A 20,716-nucleotide genomic window follows, 5' to 3' on the forward strand; every position below is an offset into this window, starting at 1 on the left:
TATCTATGTGAGCAAGATGGATCAAGGCTGACATTAACACTAGACAAAAAGGGACATTTTCATGTTAAGTTGTGGGATGAATTTGGGGTCAGGCACTACAACTATTAGAGTCAGAAACAGAGAAATGAGACTTAAAACAGAATACTTTATATGTTGTCAGAGAGGGAAGATGGGATGAGCACTCTGGCTGCCCGTCTGATCATAGAAGCTAGATATAGAAGATATCTGAACAAAATAAGGGAAACAGAATTTAGGCAGGGAAATATTAAAGAGTTAAAAGAAAGTGAGAGAATGATATGCATGTGTTGTGCACAAATGGGAAAAATGTAAGCGATTTTAGAGAGATATTGGTGTATGTGTGTGCGAATGCTGGGACCTTTAGTTCTATTGCTTGTGTGTGTCATGTACGCAGATGTGACCCCCTCCTTTGTGCTCTCATGAAAGAAATGTGGCTGAGATGAGAGGTCAGTGATAAGCTGGAAGGACACCATGCCAATTCCAGTTTTTTAGACAAAACATTTATAACAAAATGTGCCGGGTTAACGAATCTAATGGTAAACAATGTGATCACAATTATTTTGAATCTGTTTTCCAAACATGGTAAAATGAAGGTTACGTTTAACCGTGTATTACACAAATTGAATATCCTTTGATAGTGGAAACAGTGCATTTAAAAAAGGGAAATTAAGTAAAATTAAGTAATAATGAGTATTAATTTCTAATATCAGTTTAACAATTTTATTAATAATATAGATATATTGAAACTGATTTAGACAACCTTTGGTTGGAAATGAAATCCAGGTTATTGGGGAAATTTGTAAAAATGGGATTAGTTTAGATTAAGATAACCATTTTTGTAATTTTACATTTATTCAATAAGCTCTTATTGAGAGAAAAAAAAGATTAAGATGAGGTTGTTATTTGGAATACAGCTGCCATAATATTTAACAAAGCCAAGATGGATGGGATACATAAGAAGTTTTTCTACAAAAATGAAATTTCAAGGTTCTTGATAATAACTTGATGTCAGTCCATGATGTGAGAGTTGTTATAAATAACATTTAAATATAACAGACCCATCACATTAAGTCCACACACCCTGTTAGGATAGATGCCACCTGCAGCCAGTTGTTTTATAGTTTTTGATGCTTTCTGGTGCATCATACAGATTGTTGATCCTTTTGTTTTTATTTATTTTTATTTTTGAAATCCAAAGCAGAATGTGTGGATTTGTGAAATGATGTTCCCCTTTTCCTTGTAAGTGCAGTGGTATAAAAGCAAGAATATTTTGGATTTATGGGCATCTCTCCATGACCGCAGGGAATTGTTATCATTTTTTATAATATTGCCAGGAAAAAGTTGTCTTTTGAAACATGAAACTGGAGTTCTTACACAAACAGCATGGGAGAAAACAAGCCATTGTAATATATTTATGCAAGCTGGACCCAGTAATGAAGGGTTCACCCAGATATATCAGAGCTGCAGCTTTTATGCAAAGGTGCTATTAGACAAAGTTAGATATTGTTTTGGTCAAACATTTAATTTTTAATGGTCTGACATTCTGTGCAGCAAATATACAGCTAACTAAATGTTTGTCTAATGAAAGGTTTAAAATATGAGTTTGTTTATGTACAAATCTAACAATGAAAAATGCGTACATTTATTCAAAAGAAAGGAAAAGACACATGTGTTAAATTGATAACGTAGGAATCAGCTGCTGTGAGCCCAGTGCAGGACACACTCCCTGAAGACCCAGATATTTAATTTTTTGTAGATTTGAGTATGCAGTTTATCACCCAGAAGGATACTCTGTATTCAAACTCATTGGATCCTTTTTCCCCAGCTCAAGAAACAGAGCTCCATGTTTTAGCAAAGCCTGTGAGCTATAAAAAGAGTGTATATTTATATAGATAGTCGAGATATAGAGAGCTTTTGGTTTCATTTGAATGGCCAGAAGTTTGTTTTTACTTCGGCAGGTAAACCAATAGCATGCCAAGTTAATTTGATTGGCTGTTTTCAGCCTTCCAGGTTCTTGCTGAGGTAGCCATATTAACTTTAACACATGGAAGCAGACCAGGTGACTAAGGATGCTGCATTTACAGCCCCGGACACTTGATGGGTCTGTGCAACTCACAGATTCCACCCTAGTTCTGGCCCAGTATAGCTGGGATTAATAATTCAACTTTAAGGACCCCAGAACGAGAAGAACAAGTGGTCCACAGGGGGCAACTTATTACGAAACTGGACTTTGGAAAAGGTGATCATTTATGTCTGCCAGCCACTCTTTTCCCTCCAGCTTGACACATGGACCGTGTCATCAGTCACAAGCAGTTATGGCTGCCTTAGTAAATGAGCTTGGGATAGAGCCAGGGTTCTCCACAGTTGTTTTTATAACATACCACTTCTTGTTTTACCTGTTACCAAAGGTGTTACCAAAAGCTGAACATCCCTTCCAGAGATTACAAAAAGATATATCCAGATGCCCAAGTTAGGATCTTACAAGTATGCATTTTGTCTGTATGGACATGTTTTCTGGATGTCCAGTGGCAAATGCTACTGCAAAGGTCACAGTAAAACGTGTTATCAGAAGTAGTTTGTAGATATAGAGTGCAGAAAGTACAGAGAGTAACAGAGGAAATAATTTTTTATAGGAGAGTCCTTACTAGAAGTTTTAAGGTTTTATTTTTACACCCCCTACTGTCTACAATGTAGCGGAAAAAGTAGAGTAAGAAACTAGAAAACTTTTGCCTGAATGTTTTCTTATATTTTATGAAGCCTCTAAGGGGGATGTTGGACTCCAGAAGGAGACGATTTAAGGCCTCAAATATGTCCTTTGGGGAGATGTTGGAGATGGTGGACATCCTGAAGAGGGCCGACTATGATGGGAAGTATGGACCTTACCCCAACCCCAATGTCAGAAAGGCCAAGATTATGACGAAAGTGGTCAAAAGTCTGCACCGGAATTTCGGGGTACGTCGATCGAAAGATCAGCTCAGGAAGCGGTGGCCGGACCTAAAATTAAGAGAGCACGAGCAGTACAGAAAGATCCGGAGAGTGCTGCAAAAAAGTAAGTAGTTGTGCTGTGTTCCTATTCTTTTTGTGTTTATTACGTTCGTGCTGCTCCATGTGCTTTTCTTAACTGTTATCCAGTTTAAAATGTCAACTTTCATGTTCATGGGCACATTATTCGTTCGTATCAAACATTTTTCTTTCGGCCTATAAAACACCATTGTTTTGGCCATATGCATTTGACCACATTTTTTAGGGCCTGCTTGTCTGAAAATAATTTGGTTGTGTGGATGGGTTTGTTACTAGAATGAAATGCAAACTCGATTCTGTGTAAGGAGAGGACACTCAGCAGCAGTTTTCACATCTGGACGCTGGAGCACTAGTGTGGGACACAAGAACATCCTTTTTATTAGGGGGCCCACACAGGTGCTCCAGTGGATACTATAGGGGTGTCTCCATCTGTGAAGATTGTTCAAAACAGGTAAAGTATTGAAGCTTGACAAAAAGGACACTAAATATTCAACATCTTGGAACTCTGCCAAAACAGACAATTGTACCCCACTTCCAAGCAATGTTTCATATTTATAGTTCTTCCCTCAAATATCTGTATGTTATGTATACCATTTTTTTTTTACATAGGGGAGAAAAGACTCGGAGGACACCCCTCATCCGAGGAGACCAGAGACCCCCCACCTCTAGAAGAAGGGGAAATCCAACCAAGACAAGAAAAGCAGGAGGAGGAAGATGTGGTGGAAATTGGCACCACAACAGGTAAGTGTCTGCGACCACAGGCTCAGGTAAGAGATGGATGCCGGCATATTTATAATACATGTTTTTTTTTGGTTTCTATCTTTTTAGGTGATCGTGATGTTGTGGATCCAGATCCTTTCACCTCGGAAAGTGCACAGATCCTGATCGGGGAGATCATGGGGTGTAATAGGGACTTGGAAAACATCAAGAAAAACATCAATGATGTTCTTCAAAAAAATAATGGGGAGAGTTTAAAACCCCTCCAAATCCCTTTGTTTTATGGTGTGCTACAATTTTAACATTTTTTGTCTAATGGGAGAAAAGGCAAATTTTGAGGATGCACACAGTGTGTCAACATGTGCTATCTGCATCACGGGAGATCAATGGACGTGTTTTGGGGTTGCAACTCCTTCCTCAATAATAAAGTAGCTGAGAGGAAGGGGTTTCTCCCCCAAAACACGTCCCTTGATCCCCCATGATGGCAGCTAGCACATGTTGACATTCGGCTATTTGTGTGCATCTTCAAAATTTGGCTTTTCTACCAAATGTGAACTTTGTAAGTTCAAGATTTGTGTCTTTCTTGTGGGTTTTAAACATGCCTGTTTTATCTTAAATGGACATTTCTACTTTTTCTAATGTGACCCCAAAAATTGTTATACAACAAACATGTTGGTTTGTTTTAAAAAACCTTTTCTAAATGCACATGTGATTGTGCGGGTATTAAAAAGATTGATAATCAAGAATGTGTGGGTTATTGTCTCAATGCTACAACACTTTTGTGGTGCTCTAATTGCTGCTTTCTGTGACAATGGGGGTTATTTCCTAAGGGCAAATCCACTTTGCACTATAAGTGCAGTTTCAACTGCACTTGTAGTGCAAAGTGTCTTTGCCTTTAGTAAATAACACCCAACAGTGCTTTGTAAGGTTACACAATCACGCCATTTTCAGGACTCACCACATTTCTGTCAGGGTCAGCTAAAACAAACACAAGCAGTAAATGTCACCAAAGATTTGCTTATTTTGTCTTATTTTTTATTTGAAAAAGGTTTTAAACATTGTTGGGCATATTGATAGCCCCCCTACCCGCAAAGAATTCAAGGTATCTTAGCCGGACATCACGGGCACTCAGAGGGGGCAAGCCAGGACAGTCACTTTCAAGCGCCGTCAGGGTTGGTTCATTTTGAATTCCAGCCTCAGGCCCAACTGAGCCAGCATAGTTGGCAGAATGTTGCTGTGAAAAGTTGTGTAGAACACAGCACGCCAGGATAATGTGATTCAGTTTGTACTCCGCCATATGTATGGGTGTAAGAAATAGGTGGAACCGGCTGGCCATGATTCCAAACATGTTCTCCGCCACTCTTCTGGCTCTGGCCAGCCGGTAATTAAAAACCCTCTGGTCCGGGGTGAGGGTCCTCATCGGGAATGGCCGCATAAGATGGTCCCCCAGCGCAAACGCTTCATCCGCAACAAAGACGAATGGGAGTCCTTCCACATTGTCTTCTGGAGGTGGCAAGTCCAAGCTGCCATTCTGGAGATGCCTGTAGAACTCCGTCTGGGCGATGACTCCACCATCGGACATCCGGCCATTCTTCCCCACGTCCACATACAGGAACTCGTAAGTAGCCGACACCACCGCCAACATCACAATACTATTGAACCCCTTATAAATATAGTAGTACGACCCTGAGTTGGGTGGTGGGATGATGTGGATATGTTTCCCATCAATTGCCCCTCCGCAGTTAGGAAAGTCCCACCACTGGGCAAAGTGTGAGGCCACAGTCTGCCTTCCTGTGGCGTGGAAGGAAACTGTGGAGTATAAAAAAAAAAATAGTCCTTTTGCACATAAACAGGGAAAGCAGATTAGACACAAACATTCTTGGCCAACACCAAGATAACATTTATTTATGGGAATTTTTAAAGAACAAAGTATAAGGTACACCTATCAGATTCCCCCCTCTCATGGGCCATTTCTAACATTATAGGGGGGGGGACTCTTGGACAGGTAACCCTCTCCATTTCATTGAGAGATGAATGCCTAAATAATGGGTATTACTTTGAACAGCCCCTCCTTAGTTATTGGCAGCCCACTAGACAGGTAAGAAGTGTCATAATACAAAGATATAAATACACACTGTACACATTTGAGCACATTTGGACATTCTGCTATTACCTATTAAGATAATAATAGGATACAAAAACTTTAACCAGTACCATTTGAAAGTATACAGGCAGGCCCTTGCACTACATGTTTTGGGGAATTCATCTATACATCTGACCACAAAAAATATGGGTATAGTGTGTATGGGTTTGGCAAAGTCAGCAGATAGATGATTGAGGATAGATAGAGAATTGGTATCAGCTGACTTAGCAGTTGGGGGGAGGGAGGTTTCCAAATGATTCGGGGACCCCAAAAAAAAGCCTCTGGAACTCGGCATGAATTTTAAGCACCAATCACATTTCCATAAATTTTAGGGGGTGTTTGGGGTAAAGCACTACTATGGAGCGGACAAAATACATTATTAAGTGAATACATAAGGTGAATATAGGGCCAGGAGAGCATGCTGGGGAGGTAAGTGAAGGCAAATATGTATGAAGGATAATAAGTATAAATGGTAGAAAAAAAGTTGAAAAAGTCCCATCATCAGCTGAAAGAGACGAACATTTTAATAGTTGAATGGTTTTAATAGCTAAAAGTATGCAGAAGTTACGCAGAGCCAAAAAACGTACGGAATAAAATTAAGGAATAAAAATAAATAAAATCGAATAACAATAGTGGGACTGCTAAAGCAGTCCCACTAATAAAATCGAATAACAATAGTGGGACTGCTAAAGCAGTCCCACTAATAATAATAATAATAATAACTAGAAAATGCATTTCCTGGGGAAAATGCATGGGAATGCTGAATAGCTGAATTGCTAAAACGGCTGCCATCAAAACTGCCCCCATCATATTGCCATCAGAATTGCCCCATCAAAATTGTCCCCATCAAAACTGCCCCATCATATTGCCACCATCAAAATTGCCCCATCAGAATTGCTCCATCAAAACTGCCCCATCATATTGCCACCATCAAAACTGCCCCACCAGAATTGCCCCATCAAAACTGCCCCATCATATTGACACCATCAGAATTGCTCCATCAAAACTGCCCCATCAAAACTGCCCCATCGTATTGCCACCATCAAAACTGCCCCATCATGTTGCCGCCATCAAAACTGCCCCATCAAAACTGCCCCATCATATTGACACCATCAAAACTGCCCCATCAAAACTGCCCCATCAGAATTGCCCCATCAAAACTGCCCCATTATATTGCCACCATCAAAACTGCCCCATCATATTGCCCCCATCAAAACTGCCCCCATCAAAACTGCCCAATCCTATTGCCACCTTTAAAACTGCTCCATTAAAATTGTCCCCATCAAAACTGCCCCATCATATTGCCACCATCAAAACTGCCCCATCAGAATTGCCCCATCAAAACTGCCCCATCAGAATTTCCCTATCAAAACTGCCCCATCATATTGCCACCATCAAAACTGCCCCATCAGAATTGCCCCATCAAAACTGCCCCATCATATTCCTCTATTATAAATCAGTACATGGTGTGTCTGTCTCCTCCCCCGGGCTCTGTAATCAGAGCTGAGGTGCTCCAGCCACCTCCCCCCTGTGTATAACAGAAGCTTTGGTAACCATGGCAACAAAAGCAACACAGTACACTCTGATTAATGGCTAAAATTTCCTGAAATGACCTCTAAACAAAAAGCTTTTTCACAAAAACTGTAAAAGATATCAAACTGAAAAGATATAGCCAGATAGCTGAATATTTTGTGAACATTTTAAAGTTTGTTTGGCGTCTGTAGGTGAAAGTATGAAGGAGCTGAAACTTTTGGGAGCGGAAGAAGATTTTAAGGATCTGAAGCATGCTCCCATTGACTTCAATGTTAAAAAAAAGTGATAAAAAGCTTAATATTTTAAAAAGTATAAATGGTAGGAAAAAAGTTGAAAAAGTCCCATCATCAGCAGAAAGAAACGAACATAATTTAATAGTTGAATGGTTTTAATAGCTAAAAGTATGCAGAAGTTACGCAGAGCCCAAAAACGTACGGAATAAAATTAAGGAATAAAAATAAATAAAATCGAATAACAATAGTGGGACTGCTAAAGCAGTCCCACTAATAAAATCGAATAACAATATTGGGACTGCTAAAGCATTCCCACTAATAAAATCGAATAACAATAGTGGGACTGCTAAAGCATTCCCACTAATAAAATCGAATAACAATAGTGGGAGTGCTAAAGCAGTCCCACTAATAATAATAATAACTAGAAAATGCATTTCCTGGGGAAAATGCGTGGGAATGCTGAATAGCTGAATTGCTAAAACGGCCCCCAGCAAAACTGCCCCCATCATATTGCCATCAAAACTGCCCCATCAGAATTGCCCCATAAAAACTGTCCCCATCAAAACTGCCCCATCATATTGCCACCATCAAATCTGCCCCATCAAAACTGCCCCATCATATTGCCACCTTTAAAACTGCTCCATTAAAATTGTCCCCATCAAAACTGCCCCATCATATTGCCACCATCAAAACTGCCCCATCAGAATTGCCACCATCAAAACTGCCCCATCAGAATTGCCCCATCAAAACTGCCCCATCATATTGCCACCATCAAAACTGCCCCATCAGAATTGCCCCATCAGAATTGCCCCATCAAAACTGCCCCATCAGAATTGCCCTATCAAAACTGCCCCATCATATTGCCACCATCAAAACTGCCCCATCAGAATTGTCCCATCAAAACTACCCCATCATATTGCCACCATCAAAACTGCCCCATCAGAATTGCCCCATCAAAACTGCCCCATCAGAATTGCCCTATCAAAACTGCCCCATCATATTGCCACCATCAAAACTGCCCCATCAGAATTGTCCCATCAAAACTACCCCATCATATTGCCACCATCAAAACTGCCCCATCAGAATTGCCCCATCAAAACTGCCCCATCATATTCCTCTATTATAAATCAGTACATGGTGTGTCTGTCCCCTCCCCCGGGCTCTGTAATCAGAGCTGAGATGCTCCAGCCACCCCCCCGTGTATAACAGAAGCTTTGGTAACCATGGCAACAAAAGCAACACAGTACACTCTGATTAATGGCTAAAATTTCCTGAAATGACCTCTAAACAAAAAGTTTTTTCACAAAAACTGTAAAAGATATCAAACTGAAAAGATATAGCCAGATAGCTGAATATTTTGTGAACATTTTAAAGGTTGTTTGGCGTCTGTAGGTGAAAGTATGAAGGAGCCGAAATTTTTGGGAGCAGAAGAAGATTTTAAGGATCTGAAGCATGCTCCCATTGACTTCAATGTTAAAAAAAGTGATAAAAAGCTTAATATTTTAAAAAGTATAAATGGTAGAAAAAAAGTTGAAAAAGTCCCATCATCAGCTGAAAGAGACAAACGTTTTAATAGTTGAATGGTTTTAATAGCTAAAAGTATGCAGAAGTTACGCAGAGCCAAAAAACGTACGGAATAAAATTAAAGAATAAAAATAAACTAGAAAATGCATTTCCTGGGGAAAATGCATGGGAATGCTGAATAGCTGAATTGCTAAAATGGCCACCATCAAAACTGCCCCCATCATATTGCCATCAGAATTGCCCCATCAAAATTGTCCCCATCAAAACTGCCCCATCATATTGACACCATCAAAACTGCCCCATCAGAATTGCCCCATCAAAACTGCCCCATCATATTGCCACCATCAAAACTGCCCCATCAGAAATGCCCCATCAAAACTGCCCCATCATATTGACACCATCAAAACTGCCCCATCAGAATTGCCCCATCAAAACTACCCCATCAGAATTGCCCCATCAAAACTGCCCCATCAGAATTGCCCCATCAAAACTGCCCCATCAGAATTTCCCTATCAAAACTGCCCCATCATATTGCCACCATCAAAACTGCCCCATCAGAATTGTCCCTTCAAAACTGCCCCATCATATTGCCACCATCAAAACTGCCCCATCAGAATTGCCCCATCAAAACTGCCCCATCATATTCCTCTATTATAAATCAGTACATGGTGTGTCTGTCCCCTCCCCCGGGCTCTGTAATCAGAGCTGAGATGCTCCAGCCACCCCCCCCCCGTGTATAACAGAAGCTTTGGTAACCATGGCAACAAAAGCAACACAGTACACTCTGATTAATGGCTAAAATTTCCTGAAATGACCTCTAAACAAAAAGCTTTTTCACAAAAACTGTAAAAGATATCAAACTGAAAAGATATAGCCAGATAGCTGAATATTTTGTGAACATTTTAAAGGTTGTTGGGGGTCTGTAGGTGAAAGTATGAAGGAGCCGAAATTTTTGGGAGCAGAAGAAGATTTTAAGGATCTGAAGCATGCTCCCATTGACTTCAATGTTAAAAAGCTTAATATTTTAAAAAGTATAAATGGTAGAAAATAAGTTGAAAAACTCCCATCATCAGCTGAAAGAGACAAACGTTTTAATAGTTGAATGGTTTTAATAGCTAAAAGTATGCAGACGTTACGCAGAGCCAAAAACGTACGGAATAATAAATAAAGAAATAAAAATAAATAAAATCGAATAACAATAGTGGGACTGCTAAAGCAGTCCCACTAATTACATAAAAATCCAGCATGCATGAGGACAAAGGGGACATTCACAGCATATTACAATCATGGTAATTAGGGAATGAGGAAAGAAATACAATATATTATCAAACATTATATACAATAAAATGTGATATTAAAGGATAAAAATCTTACCTCCTTCTGCAGGACCTGGATGATGGCAGAACAGGCCTCTGGGATAATGATCCCCAGAGCCTGGGGGGAGATGCCTGTCGAGAACTTCAAGTCCTGCAGACTTCTACCCGTCGCCAAGTACCGCAGGGTGGCGACCAGCCTCTGCTCCGGAGTGATGGCTTGCCTCATGCACGTATCCTGCCTACTAATATAAGGGGTCAGCAAAGCCAACAAACGGTGAAATACGGGGTCCGTCATCCGGAGAAAGTTCCTGAAATCGTCAGGATTATTCTTACGGATCTCACGGAGAAATCCTCCCCACCCTGTTCAAGCCCCCGCACAGCAGGAACTCTACGAGGAGTACGTATGCGCAACATGGCTAGAAAATGGTCGACTGCTCAGAACGAAGTAACAGAACGCACTGAAGAACAGCAAGGCCTGTGAAGAGCGACCTGAAAAACAGTAACGAACGAGCAAGAACACAATGACAAGTCAATGGTACTTGCTGCACGCACTGAAGAGCAGATACCAACCCACCAGCACAAACTGAACAGCAGAAAATTATCTGAAAACCACGAGTCTGAAAAAGCGCGGATCATCTCTCAGCAAACTTTTACTAACACGAGATTAGCAAAAGGAGCCCAAAGGGTGCCGCGCTTGGTTCCGAACTGGCCTTTTCTAGTCTCGTCGTATATGGTGTACGTCACTGCGTTCTTGGCGATCGGAAATTCTGACAACTTTGTGCGACCGTGTGTACGCAAAACAAGTTTGAGCCAACATCCGTCGGAAAAAATCCATGGATTTTGTTGTTGGAATGTCCGATCAATGTCCGATCGTGTGTACGGGGCATAAGGATATGTGGTGTTCCAGACTCCTTCCAGTACGAAGACTTAACAGAAATAATAAAGAAGATTTGTAACCCATTGATGGATAAAGAAAAAAACAAACCCAAAAAAATCAAGAGAGTACATAGATTAAGAAGACCGAAAGAAATCCCACAGTAATCATCATAGTGCGATTTGAAAACTGGGAAGAAAAAAAACAACTCTGGAGAAACCTGAGGGGAAAGTCGTCAATAAAGTTTGAAGGGAAAAACATTCAAATGTTTCAAGATCTGTCACAAGAAACCTTGAAAAGGAGGAGAACTTTAAAGCCTTTATTGGCGATCTTACAGGAAAACAAAGTCCAATATAACTGGGGCTTCCCCTCATGCTTGATTGGTAGGAAAAATGGCCGTACAGCCAGACGGAGATTTATTGAAGAGACTTCTGAATTTTGTAGAAAACTGGAGATTCCAACACCAGAAGACTGTTTGGAGAAAAGGTCAAGATAGGGAAATACCACTAATGGAAAGAGTACCTAATACTGATTTCTCTCCTCTGCTCTCTCATGCTCCACTTGAAATTAAGGGTGGGGGGAGGGGGGGGGGAGGAGGGAGGTCTTGAAAGGTGGGATCAGGAGGCAGCTGAAAAGACTAAAGATAAACTAGAAAAGCTACAATTTCTGGGGAAATTGTGTGAAGTGTTCTTGCCTCCACCAGTAGTCTACAACTGAAGTGGGTGGAGTAACTGGGAGGAGTGGCTTGAGTAACTGTTGTGTGGTTGGAGTGCCTGGAGTAACTGTGGAAAGTTTGGACTGGGCAAAGTAACTTTATGGAGCAGGCAGAGTAACTGTGTGGAGTGAGTAAAGATAGTAAACATTACACTAACCAATTGATTGATCAAATTTAAAAAGTGCACATGACAAGCTTGATAGAGTGAGAAATGCATTTCAACTTTTATTTATTGATATAGCACATTTAATTGCAACGCTGTTGCTCAAAGTGCTTCACAGTTACATTAAAACATACATTTATAAAAACATTAGCAGCATTATCAAGCCTAGCAGATGAAGGTATGACCACATGCATTTGGGGGGTCTCAGCATCTTGACGTAGAATGGAGGTGAAGGTGTGCTATCTATTTGATGATAATCAGTGTTTACAACCACTGTTTCCTGGCAACGCTCATGCCCTGTTTATGCTTCACAACCACTGCTCAAAAAACAATACACAGGATCATGATAGCTGTAATAACTGTGCAGTACTTCAAACGGTCGTATTTTAAAAACTATAAATCCTACAGTGAAGAGCTTTATATTGTGAGAATCACAAGACCCAGACCTAGATGTTGATGCATAGTATGTCTCTGAAATATTAAAAATGAAGGCACAGTAGCAGTTTAGATCTTGCCCTTCAAATTTGAAGTGGCTAGAATGGAGTTTCAATGAATGTCAATGGACAGCATGAGTTGCAAACAAATGGTCATATTGTGAAAACTATCAGGATTATGGCTTAGCCGTGGCAGTTTAGAAATCATGTCCTGATTTTTCAGCTTTTGTCACCTCCCACTCTAGTTTTGAACATTTCGCAATTCATTCCTATGGGACCAATTTCGCCACAAAAACGTCAATATTTCATGAACCATTCAGCGAAACGTTCCACATAGTAATAGCACACCAATCGGGAACAATCCGCACGTTTTGGTATATTACTGTCTATGTAGTGTAAAAGCTGTTGGAGGAGTTAGGGTGGTAAATTTGGCTATAATAATAATAATAATAATATATATATGTGAGATAACAGTAAATGGTCTTGCTATGCAAGAACACTTAATAATAGGGGTGTAGAGACCTGGACTCTTGGTGTGCTCGGGAATCACCTCTCTAGAAGGGAAGCGAGTTTGACAGCGCCATACAGAACTCCACCTCAGGCCTGAGGGAGCAGAGGGACAAGGAGGTCCCGAAGGGAGTGCTTCAGACCATGGGGTCAAGATACCAACAGTAGAAGGGGGGAGGGGGAAGGGGAGGGGGGAAAGATCTGTATGGGAGGGGGGGAGAGGGGGGGAGATCTGTTCGTCCTTATCTGTCTATTGAACCAAGAAAGGGGAATAAGGGAAGAAAAAATAAATAATGACTGACGTTAAGTTTATTACATACAACGTAGGAGAGCTGAACTCCCCGGAAAAAAGACACACAGTGCTAAGAGAGCTGGAAAGGTATTCCGCTTAGATAATCTTCCTACAGGAGACGCATATAGCACTGGATTCAAATATTAAACTATATTCACAGGCGATCCCAACTTGGTTCTATGGGGACGCTCCAAACAAAAGGGCAAAAGGAGTCGCCATAGGAATAGCAAAAAACATCAGTTTTATTTTGGAAGAAAGGAAAGTCGACCCAGATGGTCGCTTCTTGTTCCTGAGAGGGTCCCTCCAAGGGAAAAGGTATACATTAGCACATGTATATTGTCTCAAAAGATACCCCAAAAAATACCTAAAGGGGATTCTCAATGCTTTAATGGTGTTTAAACAAGGCCACTTAATCTTGGCAGGAGATTTCAATTTCTCAATACATCATGATCTTAATAGTACGTCTGATGCACCGATTCGAGAAAATAAACAACTAAAATTGATAAAAGAAAATTTACAGTCAACAATTAGTCGATATATGGAGAATAACATACCCAAGTAAAAAGGACTACACATTTCATTCATTGGTGCACGACACGTACTCAAGATTAGATTACATTCTGGTGGATCATGAAATACTGGAGTATGTTGTAGAGGCTTCGATCTGAATAATTTCAATCTCTGATCATGCTCCAGTAACAGTAGGGATAAGATTCAATGATAAGGAGCATAGAAAAGGGACTTGGAGATTGAACAAAGATCTTATAGATGGTGCAGAAGTAGGAAAAATAATAACGACTGAGATCGAACAATACTTCAGTACAAATGACACACCAGAGGTGACAAAGGCGACAATTTTGGAGGCCCATAAAGCCTATATTAGGGGAAAATTTATCTCCATAGGAGCTGGGGAAAAGAAAGAAAGAGAAATAAAAATGAAAAATGCAATAAAAGAACTATATGAGTTGGAACAAAAACATAAAACACAATTAGACATAAAAAAGTATCAGAAGATTGTTATAAAAAGGGGTCAGTTAAGGGACATGATGGAACAAGAAACTAGAAAAATATTTAAAAATGTTGCGAAAGAAAGATACAAGCAGGGGAACAAGCCCAGGAAATACCACCTAGCAAAAATATCAAAGGAAAAAAAAAAATCAGATCGTGTGTACGGGGCATTAGGAGAGAGGCTGTTTTTATGAGATCAACCCTTTATCCATGTGAAACACATTGAGAGTGATCCATAATAGAAGGGAGAGATCATTGAAAAGTCAAAGACAAGGAGCTATGTTTGAGTCTGCCTGACTCATTCTTGAGGTGAGCAGGTAAAATAGCCAGTGGAGGTGTGCACAAGTATACAGTATTTAAAGAAAAGCATGGTGGTGATAGAATATCACAGAAAATAAGCAGCAATCAAGAATTGTGTTTTATAATAAGGACTTTTTCTGTTATGTGATATTGCAATGACTGATTATTATTAATAATTGTATTATTTGCACAAGGTGTGCTATTAGAGTTACCATTATAGTAGCGCTGCACTATATATACTTATATAAATCATGACTACATGGGTTATGTGACACCTATAGGTGAATGAAAACTAGTGAATGAAAACAGTAGTTGGAGCCATTGGCTCCTGCTGCTGTCAATCACAGCCAGTGAGCCATGAGGAGAGAGCGGGGGGTGGGGCTGAAATGTGCTCTGTGTGTGAATGGACAATGTCCAGTCACTGGATTGTGGCTTGGGAGTGAACCTGCTAAAGTGCCGCTATAGCAAGAAGCTTGCTATTGGGGGTACTTGGCAGGGGGGAGGAGCCAGAACCACCGGCGGGGGACCCAAAAAAAAGCTGATTGGGGCTGCTCTGTGCAAAACCATTCGACAAATGTAAAATGTACATTTTTGCAGTTTCTCCTCTAAGTACATTAGACATTGCTGCATACATTAAATATATTAATCTGTTTATAATATATGACATATCTGTGGAAAATGCCTATTTTGAAAGTCTTGTGGTGTTCTCCTTCTTGCAGTTGTGCTCTCTGGATGGAATTCAGAATCTTCCCAAACTCCATGAACTTTATGTTCACAACAATAAGATCAGCAGTCTTCTTCCCCTTGCCACCTCACTGACACTCAACATTCTTGATGCATCAAATAACCATATCTGCTCCTTCTCGGAGATGCTTCAAATTCTACGTGGACTTCGACGGCTTACCCAACTTAGTTTGAAAGTAAGTGGGTTTTTTTTGAGCTGATGTGTTGATATAATTTGCCTAGTGCTTTCGTCACTAGAACTCAACAGGTTCTCTTATACAGAACACAACATTTGTATCCAGTATATAAATATGTAGGCTGCCATTTCAGGCTGGTTGTCTGTCCATCTGTGCAATGTTCTCTAGATTTTCTGACCTGGAGCAAGCATACAACAGAAAATCAAAACTTGTTTTTGGGCAGGGAATCAGAAATTATTGAAGCTATTTGATGAGCAGGCAGCTAGACTACTTGTATTTTCAGGAGGTTAGCAGTGGTATCCCATGTTGTTCCTTTAATTATTTTTCAAACGTACAGTTTATGGTTGTGGTGAAATGCAGTGCTCATTAATAAAGTAAGTTGCTAGGTAAAATTGGGGTCGATTTACTGAAGGCAAATAGACTTTGCACTTTGCAAGTGCAGTTGATTCAGAGCTTAGCAAATGAGATGAAGCTTCACTTTTGCAAAGAATACCCAATCACGTACAGGGAAAAAAAAAACAATCATTTTGCTTGCACATGATTGGATAAAGGAAGCCAGCAGGGCTTCCCCTCATTTACTAAGCTCTGAAGCAACTGCATTTGCCTACAGTCTATTTGCCTTTAGTAAATCAACCCCCATTGTATCTAAATCGTACAGTATAGGGCACAGGTTTGATATTTATAGACCCTGGTTGTAGGCCTCTATGTTGATAGACCTCTTCTTCCTTATGGAGAAATTACTCAAGTAATTAGACTTAAGTCAATCAATCAACTAATAAATCAACACTTCACTGTCTTCTAATAACAATAAAAGTAATGCATCTGGATTGGTGATGTTGATAAAACCCTGGAAGCTGTATCATAACCCCACACCATGGGGATAGCCTGTAATGTTGCTTGGAGTACTGGATCCAGCTTGGGCGACCACCTCTGCACTTAATGCAATGCATGAAGTTAGCCACAGGGTTCTTTACAGTTCCAGGGCTGTGGTCCATCTGTATAGAACTCAAACCCCGAAGACACCATTGAGGGTATGGGTATGCCCACTGTGATAGGTGAAGCCTAGACCCTATATAGGGACCAGTGCCATGGACAGATAAGACAAGGTCACCTTGTTTATTAGATGATTAAGGTAGTCCCACAGCATGTATGAGATATAATACGTCCATTGCTTGCTTTACACTATTTTTGTGTATACTGAATAGTATGCGTTGTTCGTGAAAACTATTAGGAAACTGGGAATGTATTTGAAACGTATTTACTTACAGTGTTAAAGTTTTCAAAGTGGGTGCTAAAATTCATCCACTCAAAGCTTAGTCTCAGGTGGACTAGGTGTTACATGACACCATAGGTCACACACTTTACTGCCACCTCCACCTGGAGCTCATTTTCTGTACTCTGGTGCTTCCTCTTGCCCTTTTGCCACAAAGACTTCACTAGAGGGTGGTATGCATACTTTTTCTTAGACATGTTTACCCTTTTTCCTCACCACAGTGGAAAGCCCTCACTGATGGCAATGGTGGAAACCAGGCGCAAGGGAACAGCAGCAAATCTCGGGCAAACTTTTGCTCTGCCAATGGTCTGCAGAACACTTAAGGCGACAATGCCTCCTTTGCACCAAAGCAGGACCCTATTTTAACACCGGCATTGGATTCTAGTTCTATTTAGGGCACGCAACAAGTGGCCTACCCGACTAAGGCAGACTTTTTCTGCAACTGTGTCTAAATTTCTCAGACAACTAATGGCTCTAATATAGCCATCCATGTCCAAAACTCAAAAGCACCAGGCTTCTTCTCAACCCCCACCATCTCTACTGGAGTCAGAGAGTGAAATGCCTCCTACTGAAGATGCTGACATTGAGGGTAATGAAGAGGACAGGAACGTGACGTTAGAGGAGGCAAAGGAAGATTTCTCACACCAGGCTCCTATATATCTGATGTTATAGCTTCATGTAATATGTCTGCCAATGTTGATATTCTCACTTCTGCTGTGCATAGAAGCCTTGGCATTGTCACAATTAATTCTCATCTGTCTTGCCATACCTCTTTGAGCACTAAGAGATCAGCTAAGTCCAAGAAGACATTTTCCATTCATGAACAAATAGAATGGGCAATCTATGCTGATTGGGTCAGTCCTAGAAAGATTTTTACCCCTCCAAGAATTATTGCAGAGCTCTATCCACTGGAAAACACTGAAGATGTTCCTTCTACTAAAGATTCCGCTGAAAGAAAGCTTCAGGGGCTTTTAAAGGCTCCTTTCTTGCTCAGACCCAGCTCTGCATCCAGCTATTGCTGTGGTTTCTGTTTGTCAAACTGCAGCTAACTGGACTAGGGCAATGTACAAGAGCCTGTATTCAAGGACTGTGCTTTGGTGAAACACTTACAGCAAATACACTCCACTTTGCTCTTTTGTGTTGATGCCGTAGAACAAGTCATGATACAAATCTCCAGAATGGCTCTATTTTCTGTCCATATGCATAGAATCTCATGGCTAAAAGCCTGGACAGCTGAAGCTGCCTTTAAGACACCTTGCACATATGCTCTTTGAAGGAGGATGTCTCTTTGGTGAGGCACTTGACAAATTCATCAAAGATGTCACAGGAGGAAAGGTCCTTCTCCCACAGTGGAATGTTTCAAATACTCTTCTTAGGGGCTTCTACCGCATCAAAATGCAAAGCTGCTCAATGCTCTACCCACGCTTCAAACGCTAAATGACATTCAGCCCTTCCTTTCACTGCAAGACTTGAAACACAAAATCCCAAAAGTCTACCCAAAACCCTCTTCCCAGTGAAGGGGAACCCTCACTCCAAAGATTAGGGGGATGTGTATTGCAATTTGCCTTTCTCTATGTCCTAGACTTCTTAGACCTGTGGGTTCAATCAATGGTTTCAAACTGGTACAAAGTAAAGTTCCGAACTTTACCCCCTCATGGCTTTCTTCTAACAAATCATCCAATATCTGCTCAAGGACAGTCAGGTTTGCAGAATAAAACATCTTTTGTTCCAACTCAATCTTGATAATGGAGAAGTCCTTTCTTCCATATCATTGGCCATATCATTGGAAGGTGATAACAACAGATGGCAGCTTGTCAGGCTGTGGAGTAGTGTTACAATCTCTTACAGTTCAAGGAACATGGTCACACAGGGAAGCCAGGCTTCCCATCAACATATTGAGGCTCAGTTTGATAAAAAGGGCTCTGCACCACTGGACCCCCCTTTTTCAGGGACACTTAATCAAGGTGCAAACAGACATTGGGGTCTGTTTACTAAAGGCTAATCCACTGTGCACTACAAGTGCACTTGGAAGTGCAGTCACTGTAGATCTGAGGGGGACATGCAAGGAAAATAAAAAACAGCATTTTTGCTTGCACATGATTAAATGATAGAAATCAGCAGAGTTTCCCCTCATTTCGGATCTTTCCCTGGGATCTACAATGACTGCACTTCCAAATGCACTTGCCTTTAGTAAATCAACCCCAATGCCACAGCTGTGACCTATATCCATCACCAAGGTAAATGCCAGGAGTCTGGCAGACTGGAAGAAAGCAAGCCGGATCGTCTGATGGACAGAGAAACACTGTCCATCAATTTCTGCTGTTCACATCCCAGGAGTGGACAATAAGCAAGTGGATTACCTTAGCCATCACTGCTTGGACCAAGTGGAATGGACTTTTCACACAGACATCTTCAAGCTGATATGTCAGAGTTAAGGGACTCCAGATTCCTCCAGATATCCTGACTTCCAGGTTCAACAAGTTACCTCTGTTTGTCACCAGGACCAGGAATCCTCTAGCACTGGCATCTGATGCTCTGATAATTCCATGGACTCAGCTCAGGGTAATGTATGCCTTTTCTCCAATGTGAATTCTGCCAGAGTAGAAACCGATGATTCTTATTGCACCAAATTAACCCAGAAGAACTTGGTATACAGATATGCTCAGACTTCTACAAGACAACCAATGGCCTCTTTCCCAACATGTCAGATGTGCTTTCATAGGGCCCCCTGTCTGAAGCTTGCCATAGATGGATCAAAATTCGGCCAGTTTAGCACTTTGATCAGTGTGTGGGCATTCCTGTTCAACATAACTGGAAGGTTTACCAGATATTTATCAACTATGTGCCAATTTAAAACATTACAGCTTATGCTTAGTAACAAATATGTAAATATTACAACATATAGATTGAATTAGGACCAGCCGAATTTCAATAAGTTTGTTCCCATCCCTGTTCATCTTTGCCCAGCTTAGGGCTTTAACAGCATGGCTGTTGAAGCCCAGGCCTTGAGGGACAGAGGGGTCTCTGATTTTGTCATTCCCACATTACTTAAAAGCAAAAAAAAGCAATTTCCAGAAAGATCTACTTTTATACCTGGAAATCCTCCAGGATTGAACACAGGCACTTCAGCCCTAGAAATGACTCTGTGCCTCACATTCTGGCCTTCTTACATTCAGGATTTGACCAGAACTTGGCCTTAAGAACTCTTAAAGTGCATCCCTTAAAGCACCCTGTGCTTCTGTAGGGCCTCAGTGTGGTTTAAACCTATCAGACAACTCCTCTTGGATGACCTCTTCTGCAAGGTAGCCTTCTTGGTGGCTATTACATCTTTCAGATGTGTCTCTGAGCTACCAGCTTGAGCCATTCCTTACTCTTTACAAGGATAAAGTAGTCGTGGTGTCAAAGACCTTTATTTCTTCCTAAAGTGGTGTCAGCCTTGCACCTCAACAAAGACATAATCCTTGCTTCTTGTGCCCTCCTCCTAATCACCCAAAGAAGATTTCTCTATATTGCCTGGATGTGTTTAGAGCTATCAGCGTGTCCATCAGGAAGATGGACTACCTATTTGTCATTAACTCAGGACCTTGCAAGGGACATCTTGCTTCAAGATCCATCATTGCTAAGTAGATAAGATGACTCATCTCAAGACCTGCCCTACACCATTAAACACCTCCTGCACTATTATGTGCTCGCTCCATCAGGTTGCTAGGTGTTTTCTGGGCATT

At 40.9% G+C, this 20,716-nt stretch overlaps 1 protein-coding gene across 2 annotated transcripts in view; it reads left to right on the plus strand.

The window, feature by feature from the left end:
• The window catches only part of LOC141134483 (uncharacterized), a 167,896-nt gene that overhangs the window by 78,834 nt on the left and 68,346 nt on the right, over positions 1–20,716 (plus strand). For both annotated transcript variants that reach the window (XM_073624007.1, XM_073624005.1), the window contains exon 6: positions 15,518–15,718. In XM_073624007.1, the coding sequence (XP_073480108.1) occupies positions 15,518–15,718 (201 nt within the window). The remainder of the gene's footprint in view (positions 1–15,517; positions 15,719–20,716) is intronic.

The sequence above is a fragment of the Aquarana catesbeiana genome, linkage group LG03 (genome assembly GCF_042186555.1).
Source record: "Aquarana catesbeiana isolate 2022-GZ linkage group LG03, ASM4218655v1, whole genome shotgun sequence".
NCBI lineage: Eukaryota > Metazoa > Chordata > Amphibia > Anura > Ranidae > Aquarana > Aquarana catesbeiana.